Source organism: Vipera ursinii (genome assembly GCF_947247035.1).
Source record: "Vipera ursinii genome assembly, chromosome: 12".
Taxonomy (NCBI): Eukaryota; Metazoa; Chordata; class Lepidosauria; order Squamata; family Viperidae; genus Vipera; species Vipera ursinii.
In genome coordinates, this window is record NC_139525.1 from 10,398,053 (window position 1) to 10,414,917 (window position 16,865).

General features: G+C 39.9%; 1 protein-coding gene across 1 annotated transcript in view; it reads right to left on the bottom strand.

The window, feature by feature from the left end:
- Window positions 1-16,865, bottom strand: part of LOC310645839 (connector enhancer of kinase suppressor of ras 2-like) — a gene marked incomplete at its 5' end in the record, with an annotated part of 253,582 nt that overhangs the window by 33,077 nt on the left and 203,640 nt on the right. The window contains one exon of the mRNA XM_083371858.1: window positions 11,604-11,635. Within this exon, the coding sequence (XP_083227984.1) occupies window positions 11,604-11,635 (32 nt within the window). The remainder of the gene's footprint in view (window positions 1-11,603; window positions 11,636-16,865) is intronic.

Genomic DNA, 16,865 nt, shown 5'->3' on the forward strand with positions numbered 1-16,865 from the left:
GTTCATACACACCCAATGTGATTAACAGATGCCGAGATCTTCATCACCAAGAATTTGTCAGCCCCTCTTTGAAGTTGTCCAAGTGCTCTACCATTATGTTATCTGCTGTAGAAATATCTTTCTTGTCTGGATTGCCTACAAATTAATTTCTGGATTCTATTTATAGCACGAATCCCTTTAGAAACCTAAATCAGGTTTTTTTTAAAACTTGCTTTTATATTTTTTCTTAAAAAGAGAAGAACCTTTGAGGTGCCCAATTATCTAAGAAATTTCTTTATTCTGATTTTTGACGAGTTGGGGAATGCTTAAAGTGCATTGAACGTCAGGGGCCTGTGATGAGTTTTGTTTCATATAGACCTAAGGGTCTGTCTCTGTATCTATCTGCAACGGTGAAAATTAATGATTTTGCTGTCAAATTTTGGCAGACTAATCATGAATAAAGGAGCCACAAAGGGTGAACTTTGCCCACTTCTATCTCTGAATGTTGCTGAGATATTTTTTTTTCATACCCTCCAGGCTTGTTTTGGTGGGTTTCTTCTAATTCTAATTCCAATGCTTCTCCTCATTTTTTATGATCTGTGCCCATCTGCACAAAATCCCGCTCAGGCAAAGGTTGATACTGTGTTGTGAAATCAGAATACAGAACCGAACCTTTGCAAGAGAATCACACGGCTGTTTTATTTGCCCATCGAGAAACGCCTGTTTAGATTGTCAGTTGACCTAATCAACCGTAACTATAGAATGTGTCCGCAAATAATTTCACACATCATGCTTTTCCCACATGGGGAGCAGATCAGCATATGGAAACTATAGGTCTTAAACAAACTTGAGGAGCTACACTGGGTTTATACTTTGTGATAATCTAGATTTAAAATAGGACGGGGTGTTTTGTGGTTCAGTCTTAGAGGAAATTCAACTGTTGTCTTATCATATTGTATGAAGCCGACCATCTTGATGTCTATGAAGATTCTCAATCATCCACTTCACCAAAGGTGCTTTTTTCCAAAAGGACAGCTGGATACTCTTTTTCTTTCTTTCTTTCTTTCTTTCTTTCTTTCTTTCTTTCTTTCTTTCTTTCTTTCTTTCTTTCTTTCTTTCTTTCTTTCTTTCTTTCTCTCTCTCTCTCTCTCTCTCTCTCTCCCTCCCTCCCTTCCTTCCTTCCTTCCTTTTTCTCTCTCTTTCCTTTCCTTCCTTCCTTCCTTCCTTCCTTCCTTCCTTCCTTCCTTCCTTCCTTCCTTCCTTCCCTCCCTCCCTCCCTCCCTCCCTCCCATCCTTCCTTGCAAATGGTGATCACATGAAACATATGAAGAATGGTTGCAGGAATTAGGTATATCTCGTTTAATGAAAACAAGGACTAGGCATGACATGACAGCAGTGTTCCAATATCTGAGCAGCTGCCACAAGGAAGGGGTGTGTGTGTAAACCTATTAGAGAATAACCCCTGAAGGCAAGACAAGAAGCAATGGATGAAAACTAATCAAGGAGAGAACCAACCTAGAGTTAAGGAGAAATTCCCTGACAGTGAGAACAATTAATTAGTGGAACAACCTGCCTCCAGAACTTGTAGGTGCTCCAACACTGGAGGTTTTTAAGAAGAGACTGGTCAGTCACTTGTCTGAAATGGTGTAGGCTCTCCTGCTTGAGCAATGGGTTGGACTAGAAGACCTCCAAGGTTCCTTCCAGCTCTGTTCTGATTCTGATTCAAAATGTAAAGATTGCAACAAGGATACAGCAGAGACTGGACAACTATTTGTCCGAAATGGTATGGGGTTTCCTGCCTGAGAAGGGGGTTGGACTAGAAGACCTCCAAGGTCCCTTCCAACTCTGTTATTCTGTTAACCATGTTTGTGAGAAGGAAGATGATGGAGATTTATAAAGCTGTACCTGACAGGGGACAGAGTGGATATATTCAAGCTTTTGTTTCCCTTTTGTAACGCTGTTCCTCAAGGTCATCCCCTGGCACGGGGCGATAAGAGGCAAAGTCACACCTTTCACAGATGGGATTCCCTCTAAGGTCTCCGCACGGGCATGAACTTAATACTCTGCGGCCGAGTTCCTGCACTCTTCATTTCACACCACCTGCAGGGATCCGCACATCTTAGCTTAAACAGCAGAAGCCATTTCGGAATCTGTATCAAATCTAGAAAACTGCTGGACTTTGACTTAGGATTACAGCACAGGGCACAGCTGCATGCTGAGCCAGAAGGATAAAAAAAAAACCAACAACCCCAAACCAAAAAAACAAACCCCCCCTCCTCATTTGCTGTCTCTGGGGTGGGGGGGGTTGGTTTTTTGTTTTTTGCTGGCATTATTGGCCTAAGCTGATTTGGCTACAGCCGAGCATATTCCTTCAGGATCAGCAGTTTGAAACATTGGTGGAAAAACAACAACAACCACAACAACAAAGCTCAGCTGTGACCAAAAGGCCTCTCTCTCTCTCTCTCTCTCTCTGCTTCCTGCTGCTTTTGGACTGAGCCCTGCAGAGCGAAAAGGCCAAGGAAGCAGCGCGTTCCTAGCTGAACAAAAGAGGAAGAGCTTGTGTTTGCGTCAAGCCGATTCAGAAACTCACGCTGGTCTGCTGATTCAAGGAATACAGAGAGATTTCAACCGAATAGTGGGTGTGTGTGTGTGTGGGGGGGGAAACGTTTGAAAGTAAGACGGCATCATGTGGCTGGTGCGGCACAACTGCTCAAGGTGGGCATCTGAAGGAGCATATAAAGGAACGGTTGCTGGATTTGGGTATGTCTACTTTAAGGAAGAGAAGGACCCGGGCTGACATGAGAGCCATGTTCCAGTATCTCAGGGGCTGCCACAAAGAAGAGGGAGTCAAGCTATTCTCCAAAGCACCTGAAGGCAGGACAAGAGGCAAAAACACATGAGTAATGGTTGCAGGAATTGGGTACATCTAGTTTAATGAGAAGAAGCACTAGGGGTGACATGACAGCTGTCTTCCAATATTTGAGGAGCTGCTACAAAGAAGAGGGGGTCAAGCTGTTTTCCAAAGCACCTGAAGGCAGAACACGAAGCCATGGATGGAAACTAATCAAGGAGAGAAGCAACCTAGAAGTAAGGAGAAATTTCCTGACAGTGAGAACAATTAGCCAGTGGAACAACCTGCCTCCAACACTGGAAGTTTTTAAGGAGAGACTGGACAGCCATTTGTCAGAAATGGTATGGGGAGTCCTGCCTAAGCAGGGGGTTGGACTAGATGACCTCCAAGGTCCCTTCCAACATTATTATTATTATTATTATTATTATTATTATTATTATTATTATTATTATTATTAATAATAATAATAATAATAATAATAATAATAATAATAATAATAATAATAGCACAGTCAGCCAGATGTTCATACTGGATTTGACATTTCTGTCTATCTATCGAGTCCTTATCAAGGACTTGGGATAGGCACATGTGGATGTTTGATGGTATCCACATTATTATTATTATTATTATTATTATTATTTTCATGCCATATTTACTTATTAATCTACAAAAGATCTATTTGGCTTGCCTGCTTACAACTAAGAGAGAGCGCTTTTATGCTTTACAGTCCAACCTGGTTCATACCTTATGCTATATAGAGGGCTTAGCTATGTTGAATAAACCATGACTGTTTTGGCCTTTGCCATATGCCAAGGTATAAATTGGATTGCAAGCAATTGATGAAATTGTTGGATTATAAGCAACCGATGGGCTTGTAACATCCATCGCTCCCCACGTCACAGCTGAGAGGAAGATGTTGAGCCAATTTGTCTATACCAGGGGTCGGCAACCTCGGCTCTTTTATGACTCGTGGACTTCAACTCCCAGAATTCCTGAGCCAGCATAGCTGGCTCAGGAATTCTGGGAGTTGAAGTCCACGAGTCATAAAAGAGCCGAGGTTGCCGACCCCTGGTCTATACCATAAATTGATCCCTTTCACAGCTCTTTTTCCAGTAGTGCCAGCCCGTCCAGTTGCAGGCAGACATGGGCAATCAATATTCTTTGGCAGTTCTCCATTAGCCTCAGAGCTGCATGCCCTTATAATTAGGCACACAAGTGTGGAGCGACATGCTGCTGTGGGAATTTATCAGTAATTGCACTGCAGGATAACTGCTCATCACAGATCTCCACACCATGGTTGGCATTCCCAGAATATATGTCTACAGCGTAGAATTTCAACGAAACAGATGTCCCATCAGAGAAAACACAGCTGGGAAAGAGATTCTTCCAACAGGGAATTGACTGAGCCAGCTTTTCCTTTGGCCGAAACAGGTGAAGGTCAGATTTATCCCACCACGACAAGGGGAAGATTATTAATGGAGTAGGAAGAATAGGGCAACTATATCTAGGCTGCTATTTGCTCAATAGACAACGTGGTGACTGAGTCCATTAAGAATTCGGTGATACATATAGGTTTTTCCAGGTAGGTCCAATGTTACACCCACCAGTACATCCTCTTCTTCTTCTAGTAGTAATAATTTTTCTACATTCAGCAAATACAATTCTTATTATTGTTAGTAAACATACAATTACATATCAACATTTGTTACATTTCTCTGATAATATCAATAATATCAGTTTAGAATATCTTTCCTAGCCAAAACATATCTAAATTGCACTTGCATTCAATTTCCACTTATTTAATCAGTATCCTATTTTTGCTTTTTTTTCCAATTTTAGTTTCCCGTCCCTGTTCAAAGTGTCCCAATCATTTATAATTTCAAAACAAGTTGTATTTGGGCAACCAAAGGAATCCCTTATTCAAAGTTCTTAACATATTCTTATTTCCCTTTTCATACCAAGATGTAATATTCTGATTACAAATCCTAGCTATCTAGTTATAAAAATGCTTCTATTTCTAACAAAGGGTGATTGTGTATTTTAATAAGCTACATCTGACTTGCAAAAATCCAGGAACCATAACACAGTAGTAGTGAGATGCAGAACTATCTCTTTGCTTCGATCTAATAATCAGTTTGGTGTGATATTTCTGGCATCAGGCTAGGAACCAGGAGACTGTGATTTGTAGTCCTGCCTTGGGAACAAAACTATCTGGGTGATCTTGGGCCAGTCACTTTCTCTTAGCCTTAGGAAAGAGGCAATGGCAAGCCATTTCTGAATAAACTTGCCAAGAAAACTGCAGGGACTTGTCCACATAGTCTCAGAGTATCAAACACGAATGAACGGAAGGGAAAAAAAAAGGTCATCTGGATTTTTGTAGACCAGATTTTTATAGTCAGGGAATCCAAAACTCTAGGGAATTCCCAGAAGCTTTGCATTCACATAAATCAGCCATCAATAGACACAGGGAGACAAATCACATTTACCGACCATTCAAAAAAAAGTCAGTATTTTTTTTTTTTTAGGAAGGAAACAAACATCCTACATCACATCCTCTCAACCCCCAATGCGCAAGTAAGCAGGGATCAAGACCAGACAAACAATCAGGCAGAAATGTCTATGGAGATTTTCAATCAACCACGTCAGGTTATCCCAAAGGTGATGTCCAAAGACCTTTAGCTAGACTTCAGAGAGCTAACGGCTGACTTTCAGAGTGCTAATGACAACATGACTGCAAAGAATATGAATCCTTCTATTCCCCACTGTTCAGTTAGAACTGAAGAAGCTTCTTGGATGAGAAGCGAAAGGTTTTCAAGAAGGAAAAAACAAAACGATAGCCAAGAAAGTCCAGTTGCCTTTTGAAAAGCATCTTTGGCAGAGTCAGGCAGAAAACAAACAAGGGACCATCAACGAGAAAGCCACAGCCCTATCAAAACTGGAAGGTCATTCTACAGTACTATGTAAAAACAAAACAAAACAAAAGCAACAAACCCTACTCCACAGTTGCACTGAGGCTGTTCCCTAATTAGGTAACGAAACAGCCTGCCGGGATAATAATTTAACAGCTAAACAGCTTATGTAAAGATGCAATGCAATGTGGGTGATGCAATGATAGGATGATGCAATATTGGGAATGACTCAGCAGGGTCTGTGCCTGTGCCTTTAAGAGGCTGAGTATAAAAAGGGAAGTTTTTTTACCGCTTGACTGCTGTAACTACTGTATATTGGAGTTTGCTGTTTCACCATATGTCTTCTATGTCTAGTGTGTGTTTGTAGATATAGTGTGATATAAACCACCAATTAATTACAAACCACTGTTTACTGCGTTTACTCCTGGGTTGTTGTTGTTGTTAGTTGTGAAGTCGTGTCCGACCCATCGCGACCCTATGGACAACGTTCCTCCAGGCCTTCCTGTCCTCTACCATCTTCTGGAGTCCATTTAAGCTCACGCCTACTGCTTCAGTGACTCCATCCAGCCACCTCATTCTCTGTCGTCCCCTTCTTCTTCTCTTGCCCTCAACCTTTCCCAGCATTAGGCTCTTCTCCAGTGAGTCCTTCCTTCTCATCAGGTGGCCAAAGGATTTGATCAGGATCTGGCCTTCTAAAGAGCAGTCAGGGTTGATCTCTTCCAGGACTGACTCCTGAATTACCTCAGCACAATAAGACTGAGCATGCTCTGGCACAGCTAAGCTCCGAGAGCACATGAAATTCACTTTCAACCCTGAGCTACAGAGATTCTAGGAAATATTCAGCTCAATCCAAGTGAAAGCATTCTAGCTGGCTAGGATGGATCCAAGTCTTAGACCCTTTACCTCTGTTTATACTGCAATGGTTCTGTTGCATGGGAAAGAATGCTCTTCAGTGAGAGATCAAACGAGAGATGTTGCTGACAGCAAGAGACCCTTGGGAGGCGAGTGGTGTGCATCAGACAGAATTACAAGGTGTGCGTACAAACCTAACAATGATCCAACTGCTATGTTCAAAGTGGGCAACCGTTGCTCATTCATTGGAGCATCTACCCGGCGACAATCCCACCAGTCCTTTTGATAAAATGCACGAAGGCACCACTGAAGGTAAACATTTCCATAATTACTCTGCCTGGTTTCTTCCATTTGCACAATTCTAATTAGAGTGGAAATGAAAGAATAAAATGACTTGTTTCATTTAAATAACACAGCGGGGGACCGGCGGGGTGGGTGGGTGAGGGTGGGTTTCTCCTCGGCCTCATTCATAATCCCAGACTGTGGTTGTTTTGTCTCCGCAGCTCCTTGAGAAGGTAATTTACGATTCCCATTAAAGAAGTAACACAAGCCTATAGGAAGTCAAGAACAAGATAGCCAGAAACGTTTCTCACCACTCAAGGGCAAGCAAACTTGACTGAAAGGCACACATACGTGCTTTGATCACAAGGATTATACTAAGATTGCAAGAAAATTGCTCTGGGATTGGTGTTGTTATTGGCTGCAATGACTCAGACGCTTGGAAAAGCAGACTGAGATACTACAAGGTAGCAAAGGGGAAACAAGCTGCCATTTGCATCTAGGAGGGTGGGCATCAGGCTCCAAGAACCAAAAAAAACTCCTCTAGAGTTACTTCCTAGCAGTTTCTTTTATTGTTTCTCACCTACAAACAGACTACCTGTACTATCATTTCACCTTCCTGTATGGGTTATGAGAAGGTTATTATATAACCAAATGCACAGGTATAGTATAGGTGCTTCCTTGCTCAATAGTAGCAACTGTGAGAGGGATCTCAGAGTGCTAGTGGACAATCCCTTAAATATGAGCCAGCCCTGTGTTGCAGCTGCCAATAAAGCCAACATGGTGCTAGGCTGCATTAACAGAGGGATAGAATCAAGATCACGTGAAGAATTAGTACCACTTTACAATGCCGTGGTAAGGCCACACTTGGAATCCTGCATCCAGTTTTGGTCACCACGATGTAAAGAAGATGTTGAGACTCTAGAAAGAGTACAGAGAAGAGCAACAAAGATGATTGGGGGACTGGAGGCTAAAACATATAAAATGAATGGTTGCTGGAATTGGGGATGTCTGGTCTAATGAAGAGAAGGGTGAGGGGGGACATGATAGCAGTGCTCCAATCTCTCAGGGGCTGCCCCAAAGAAGAGGGAGTCAACCTCTTCTCCAAAGCTCCAGAAGGCAGGACAAGAAGCAGCGGATGGAAAGTAACCAAAGAGAGAAGCAACCTAGAACTAAGGAGGAACTTCCTGACAGTTAGAACAACTAACCGGTGGAACAACCTGCCTCCAGAAGTGGTGAATGCTCCAACACTGGAAGTTTTTAAGAAGAGACTGGACAGCCATTTGTCTGAAATGGTGTAGGGTTTCCTGCCTGAGCAGGGGGTTGGACTAGATGACCTCCAAGGTCCCTTCCAACATTATTATTATTATTATTATTATTATTATTATTATTATTATTATTATTATTATTATTATTATTATTATTATTGTTGTTGTTGTTGTTGTTGTTGTTGTTGTTGTTGTTACAGATTAGTGGCAGGTTATGTGTTCTGATTGTAGCTTATCTAGCCCCTTTCCGTTCCTACTGAAGCTAAATTCTGACTTAGCTATCCGATTGCCTTTGCTTCCGTTCCCTTCTCTTCATTTTGCTTAACAGTTTATCCGAAGACGTGCCTGAAGAAACTCAGAAGGCTCAGCGATTCCCTCAGAGAATTTAAACCTGCCAAGAAATTGGATAGAGCCATAAAGCTAAAACTTGACCTGACAAACTATCCATCAAGGCCTATTTTTCCCCCCTCCTTTTCATCTTCTGACACCAAGAAGCAACATCATGCCAACAGCGTTCAATCCCAAATGTTTTTCTTTCTGCGTTAATGGATCGAGGATTGACTGCATTTCATTCAAAAGGAATGGCACAGCTGGGCTTTCTGAAGGACAAGTCCAAACGCATCATCCTCAAATTTCATTTTTCCACGTCTTGCCAAGACAAGATGGAAGGTGGGCGGTAAATGAAATCTCCGGCAGAAATAAAACAAGTCCTTTCGCTTCTCCGGGCATGTCCATGGGGAAATGGCGAAACTGCAGGGCAGGTGTTTGCCATCTCAAAAAGATAAAAGTTTCTTTTACAACATATGGAAAGCTGGAGTTAATCAGGTGTATCAATACACCTGATTGATACACCAGGTGGGGTTGGCTCTATTTCTTATTTCTCATCCTTAAACTTTACTTGATCTTATTTGTGGCTTCTGAACATGAGAACTTGCACAGACTTTTCCTAATACATTCCTTTATGCAGTTTAGCATAGCGTGCACATCACTGTAGCACAGTAATAGCATTTACACTTATATAACACTAGTGTGGAACAATGCTTTTTCTTGCACAGCATGTTCTATAAAGTCACTTCTGTCACCTATGAAATTACTGATGGACTAGAATTTATCCAATTCATTTTATTCAAGATTCTTAGGATTTATTGGCAGCACAATTTCATTCCTACTAAGGGTGTTAAGGAAACATATTAGGATGAAAGAGTTATATGATTTAGAAGTGAAATCAGATTAACTCATTCAGACTCCAAAATTGCACTAGCACTACCAAAGGCTTCACAGTGCTTTACAGCCCTCTCTAAGTGGTTTACAGAGTCAGTCTGTTGCCCCCAACAATCTGGGTCCTCATTTTACCAACTTCAGAAGGATGGAAGGCTGAGTCCAACTTGAGCTGGTCAGGATCGAATTCCTGGCTGTGGGCAGAGTCAGCCTGCAATACTGCATTCTAATCACTGTGCCACCAGGCTCATATCTTTATTTTATTTATTTGTTCATTAAGTTTGCATGCTACCTATCTCGCTGTGGGACTACCCTAGGCAGCTTGCAACAATAAAAAGGAAGAAGTGAAAAGCGTGTAAAGAGAACAGAAGTAAGATAATAGAATATTAAAATGAACAATGAAAGAGAACACAATGAGAAATACAACCGTAGGACTACTAAAAAAAAAGAAAGAAAGATAGACAGGTAGAGAGCAGAGAACAAGGGGGAGATAAGGGGGGAGGGGCTGTCATAAATCCAGCAGCCATTTCCAGCATATATATCTTTAGTATATGATAAATAAATCGTGAATGAACTGATTTACTATAATAGATACTTATATGGTCATATGCTGAGTATACAGGCTGCTATATATTTTATTATACTTTTCTTAATGGAGCTATTTTTTTAAAAAAAGACTTAAAATTAGCAAATTGGACAAAGAGGAATGCTGATGGATAGCATTTTGGTTTGGGTGCTAATTCAGGAACTGTGAACCCAGATGGGTTCCAGCTAAAATGTACATTGAACTATTTCTTTCTCACGAAAGTCTCTGAAATATTTATTATCCCTAATGTAGCTCACGCTTTTACAGGGCCAGTGGTTTTCTTCTTGCTAAGAAAAAAAAATTACTGCCGAATGTTTCACTTGTCTCTTTAAGGGTCAGTCCGTAGGAAAGAAGACACAGAGAGCAAGAGATGTCTGGCACGGTTCGATTCTTGTTGGGGTTCCACTTGCTGGAATGGAAAGCAAGTTAGTGACTGGCACTGCTTTTTTTTTTGGTGCAAAATGGATATTTTTCCATTTCAAAAAATGCTCCCTATTGCCCATTTCAACACACTTTTCCTAGCTTGTGTCAAAAGCAAAAGAGTTTTTGAAAAGAAAATTTTTCTGCACTTTGGAAAACTTAAATTACAAAGGCCAAGTCAATCCTGAAACAAGGTGAAACTTTATAGATTGGATAACAAGCTTCTGATACATAAACATCCTCTCTCTCTCTCTCTCTCTCTCTCTCTCTCTCTCTCTGTGTGTGTGTGTGTGTGTGTGTGTGTGTGTGTGTGTGTGTGTGAGTCTGTAAAAGTTTTATGGAAAATTTTTCTCGCCTGATTCTTGGGAACATGGTTAACCCAACCAAAACATTATGGATGAAAAAGAAATAAGATACATAATATTTGCATGGAGTTCAATTTTAAGAATTTTACATTTATTTATTTACCAGATCTATAAGGCTACCTAACTTAAATAACATATCTTGGAGGAGTATAAAACAGAAATAATAAATCAGAAAAAAACCAGCCTAAAACCAATACTTTATGTAATATAAAATGACAGTACAAGATATAAAATGATATCCATGTATGGTAATAAAAAACAAGCAAAGTTGCCTGAATCAAATGCTCTAGCTGAGATTTTTAAAATATTATAAAAATCCGTAGAGACATTGGGTCCAAATTCAGTTATTCAACAGTTGTTCCCACGGAGCACAAATCATGATTTAAACTTGCCATAGATGTCAATTGGTGCAAAACATTTCTAATCTAGTCCACTTGTAATCCAGATATGTTTGGACAGGGTACAGATTTTATTAGATCAAACTCAATGACAGACACAAGTTAAGGCACTGGGAGATGTTTTAGTTATCCTGTTGAAAATAGAAGCAGTTAACAAAAAAAAAACAACAAGAGAAAGTGAAAATGAATTTTCATTTACTTTGCAATTGCAGATGTCACTTCTGCCTTAAAATTATGTTCCTATTGCACGGCTTTCTGGAACAATTTTTCTCTTGCCATCTTTTTCTTTCATGCAAAACTCTCCAAATCCAGAGAGATCACGAAAGCCAATTCATTAGTTCCTTAGCTGCGTCTTGGCAAGCGAGATCGGATTCGCAAGTGCAAAGGTTTCTCAAGGACTCTAATCAAGGGCCAGATTGTCAAAGCCTTACTTAGCATGGCTGTCTAAAAAAGTAGAAATAAATAAAGAGTTAGTTACCTTTCAGAATCTCCGGCAAGGTCTCCTGTTCTCTGCAGAAAGAAAGAAAGAAAGGAAAGAAGAAAAAAAAAGTGACATTTAGCATTTGGGGTTTAAGATGACGACGTACAGGAAAGCAAAGTTTCCCAATGTGTAACAGTGAAAATAGAGAAACCACCCAGAGTAGCAACTGAGTATTTCAAAGGAGATGATAACTTAGAGCTTGTACCCACTTTAGATAGCGTCGGTAACAGTTTAAAAACCAGTTTTTTGAATTTGCAAGCATTGATGGGACAAAGATTAAAATTCTTCCCCCCCCCCAACCAATAGTTTGGGACCCCTTTACAACAGCGCCATCTTAATTTTTAATCTAGTTTAGAGCAATAAAACACTGAAAAACAGGCTGAAAAACAAGTCCAGGAAATCTGAATATAGGCTTTCTTAGAGTTTGCATTTATTTTATAGCTGCAAGTTGGATGTTTGTTAGGAAGAGAAATAGCTAGGAGCAGCCGCAGGAAGCCCAAAATTTCCACTGCTAAGTGAAGCATCTGTTAAGCGGGTTTGCCCCCTTTTACAACCTTTCTTGCCTCCGTTGTTAAGTGAACCGCTGCAAGTTGCTAAATTAGTAACCCAGTTGTTAAGTGAATCTGGCTTCCCCCGTTGACTTTGCTTGTCAGACGGTCACAAAAGGGGATCACGTGACCCCGGGACGCTGCGACCGTCATAAAGATGAATCAGTTGCTAAGCGATTGAAATTTGATCATGTGACTAGGTTACAACGATTGTTAAGTGTGAAAAAAAACAGGAAGAAGACTCTTTTTTCCAGCGCCGTTTGGATGGTCACTAAATGAACCGCTGAAAGTTGAAGACAACCTGTGATCAGTTAGCTTGTACTGGGACACAAAGATCAACGTTACATCGCATCGCTTGCCAAGATACTAGTAAATATAACCAAAGAGAGAAACTTAATATTCAGACTTGGGGGTTTTTTTTTGCCCTGCTTTTGGGAGGAGGAGAAATTGCCTAGGTTCTCCACTGTTCCTGCAGAATTTTCACAGCGTGCCAATTACAGAGGCACAAGGATAATTTGCCAAACGGAGACAAAATATCCCATTGGCTTAAGAGAGCCGCCCAATTATTTTAATAGGACCTGGCTGTGTGTTCGAATATTTTTGTGCCTCCCCTGCACGTCTATAGATGGGCAAGCTTCTGTGCGTCAACGTCCTTCGTGGGATTTGAGCGCATGTTTCTTTAGTGTTAACGAGACGACGTCTTTCTGGTAGGGATGAAATCAGAGACAGAAAGAATTGGCCAGAGACGACATTTGGATAAGTGGTGGAGTTTTCTGTAGCTATTTAGAATGTGAAACTTGTAACGGAGGACGCTCGCTTGTCCTTTGCAAGTTCAGCATGCGGGGGAAAAAAATGGCACGCTTTGAAGCCAATCAAACAGCTTGAAGCCCCAGCCGTTATGCTCTGAAATTGTCATACCATTTGTCTATTTGCAAACATTGCTAAAAAGTGTGAACGATATGAGATCCGCGGTCTGGAACTTTGGCACATCAGTCATTAGCAAATGACAACAGCAAGTGAAAAGAGACCCCGATGCTTTCATATTGTAAACTTCACATTTGTTATCACTGTCGCAATTATTCCCCCCCCTCTAATTTGGGGCATATGGCTGCTAAGTACATTCAGAGAAATGTAAGGCCCTATCTTGGCAATATATATATATATATATATATATGGTCTTAGGCCTAAAGATATTTACCCATGTGGTAGGCTGTTCTGATATTATCCTTTTCATCTTCTCATCTTTCCTAATACCTTCTCCTATTGGTAGCTGTGATTTATCACTTGTTATTGTATCATATGATTAATGATTGTAATTATGATCCATGACCTATCACTTTGTTGTTTGCACGTGCACTGAGAGCTTCTGCACTGGAGACAAATTCCTTGTTTGTCCATTCACATTTGGCCAATAAAGAATTCTATTCTATTCTATTCTATTCTATTCTATTCTATTCTATTCTATTCTATTCTATTCTATTCTATTCTATTCTATTCTATTCTATTCTATTCTATTCTATTCTATTCTATTCTATTCTATTTATTTTTTTTAATTTTAATTCCATTTATATCCCGCCCTTCTCCGAAGACTCAGGGCAGCTTACAAGCTTAGCAGTAGCCTTCATTCTATGTATATGCCTGCTTATTAGGGCTTTAACACACACACCCCCAAGCGGCATTATTACAAAGTCAGCTTAATTGCCCCCAACAATCTGGGTCCTCCTATTCTATTCTATTGTTATATATTCTATTCTATTCTATTCTATTCTATTCTATTCTATTCTATTCTATTCTATTCTATTCTATTCTATTCTATTCTATTCTATTCTATTCTATTCTATTCTATTCTATTCTATTCTATTCTATTCTATTCTATTCTTATTCTATTCTATTCTAATTTCCAATTCCAATTCCAATTCCATCCCATCCCATCCCAACCCATCCTATTCTTCAAGGAAAAAAAGGGTGTCTGCGTGAGGGTTAAAAAACCACCAAGGTAGTAGATCATCTCAGATCTCCTTCCTTAGATTGGAGAGATCCCTACTTCCCTACCATATAGGACAACATCCTAAGCACATTAAAATATGCTACAAAATATGCTTCAACACCTTTCCCTGACTACAAAAAAATAGTCAGTGTTAGACATTCAGAATTCAGTTGATTAAAATGGAATTCCTAATGTTGCTCACATTCTATTTAAAGAGTTATCATTAATAGGGATCCTAGGAGTCTCCATATTTTACAAAAGGCTGACAATGGCTGTCAGCATCTTGATATGTTATTAGATTAGCTATCATTAATTTAACTGCTTATAGTTTCCATCTTCCCAAACCAATTTGTCCTTGGATTGAAGCAGGGTGAAGATGAGAAATTATAATGAAAGAAATTGTTGGTTCATTTGAGTCCTTCGGGAAAGGGCGGTATATAAATCTAATAAATCTAAGCAAAAACATTGGTGATACTGTGTAGCAGATTCTCCAGTTTTTTAAGCAGGTTTTTTTTAGGACTACCTGAAGATGCTGGAGGTCTACCTTCTACCACTCAGCTATGAATTCTTCCTAACCCATATGGAGCAACACACCCTAGGAGGGCCTGAAACCATCAGAGTTATAGATGCTGGTATAGGAAAAGGACAGGCACAGGCGGAGTCAAGAGAGGAATCAACCTAGCGTCATTATGTTCCCACAAGCAGTTCATGTCCAACCCACTTTAATTCTGTTAACTATTATCTAATACTAATGTAGGGCTGACCATTACTTGACTAGTTTAATGTAAGGTGAGAAGAATCAGGACCACAATTAAGTTCCAATTAAGGTGATCTCTTGTTTATGCCTATACACAAGAATCTAGTCAACACTAAATTGGCACTAAATTGGCAAGAAAACAACCAAGCTCAGAGGCCACCAAGAAGCCTTCATTTCAAGCCTGAGCTACAAATCACTTCCTTTATTGGTAATTGCCTAGTATTAAGAAAGTCTGCTGTTTTCCTATCAGTTGGATGAAATTTGCTTTTTTAATTTTTTTGCGTGGAAGAAGTTAACTTTAGTGAATCTACTTTGCTGAGGTTTGTGCATTTATTTTAATAGCAAGAAAAATAAAGGGTACAAGCCAATGGCTCATATTCTTTATATATATACATATACATATACATATATATATATATATATATATATATATATATATATATATATATATATATATATATATATATATATATATATATATATATATATATATAAGAGATATCAAATAAATTCGAAAGGGATCCTTAAGCTACTTGAAAAAAGATAGAAAAAACAGAAGCCAATTTCATAGGGAAGGAAAGAAAGTGTTTGAGAAATTGCAAGGGGAATTTCAGCACAGCGAAATAATAGGTTGGGAAAGCCATAATTTACATTGAGAACTACAGTTTGAGGTTCCAAACACACAACAGGCAAACTACAGGTTAGGCAAGCCTTCATCCCCCTTTCTCTCCGATCCTGGCTTTATATATTCATTCTCAGTCCATGGTGCAGTTGGCGCTAAAGATTACTCAGGGGTTTTAGAGTCTCCAGTTTCTATGTAAGGACTCCAGTCATAGGCAGTTGAGATATGCCAAATAAGGGTTGGCACAATGGAGCAGAAGAACATTCCCCCCCCCCCATCTGCAACTGTTGCCGGCATTCCAAAAAGATAACATGTCAATGGTAAGGAGTTCCATTGAAGTGTTCAGTAGGATACAGAAAATTGTGATAATAATAATAATAATAATAATAATAATAATAATAATAATAATAATAATAATAATAATAATAATAATAATAAGTTGGAAGGGACCTTGGAGGTCATCTAGTCCAACCCCCTGCACAGGCAGGAAACCCTATACCATTTCAGACGAATGGCTGTCCAGTTTCTTCTTAAAAACTTCCAGTGTTAGAGCATTCACCACTTCTGGAGGCAGGTTGTTCCACTGATTAATTATTCTAACTGACAGAAAATTTCTCCTTAGTTCTAGGTTGCTTCTCTCCTTGACTAGTTTCTATCCGTTGCTTCTTGTCTTGCCTTTGGAGAATAGGTTGTCTCCCTCTTCTTTGTGGCAGCCCCTGAGATATTGGAAGACTGCTATCATATCACCCCTAGTCCTTCTCTTCATTAAACGAGACATACCCTATTCCAGCAACCGTTCTTCATATGTTTTGGCTTTCAGTCCCCTGAACATCTTTGTAGCTCTTCTCTGCCCTCTTTCTGGAATCTCAACATCTTTTTTACATCGTGGCAACCAAAACTGGATGCAGGATTCCAAGTGTGGCCTTACCAAGGCATTGTAAAGTGGTATTAACACTTCACGTGATCTTGATTCTATCCCTCTGTTAATGCAGTCTAGCATTGTGTTGGGTTTTTTGGCAGCTGCAGCACATGGATGACTCATTTAAGTGATTGTCCACTAGGACTCCAAGATCCTTCTCACAGTTGCCACTATTGAGCAAGGTACCACCTATACCAGGGGTAGGCAACCTTGATTCTTTTATGACTCATGGACGTCAACTCCCAGAATTCCTGAGTCAGCACTAACTCAGGAATTCTGGGAGTTGAAGTCCATGAGTCATAAAAGAGCCGAGGTTGCCTACCCCTGACCTATACTATACCTGTGCATTTGGTTTTTCTTGCCTAAATGTAGAACCTTACTTTTTTCACCGTTGAATTTCATTTGAGCAATTAGCCCTCTGAGTTG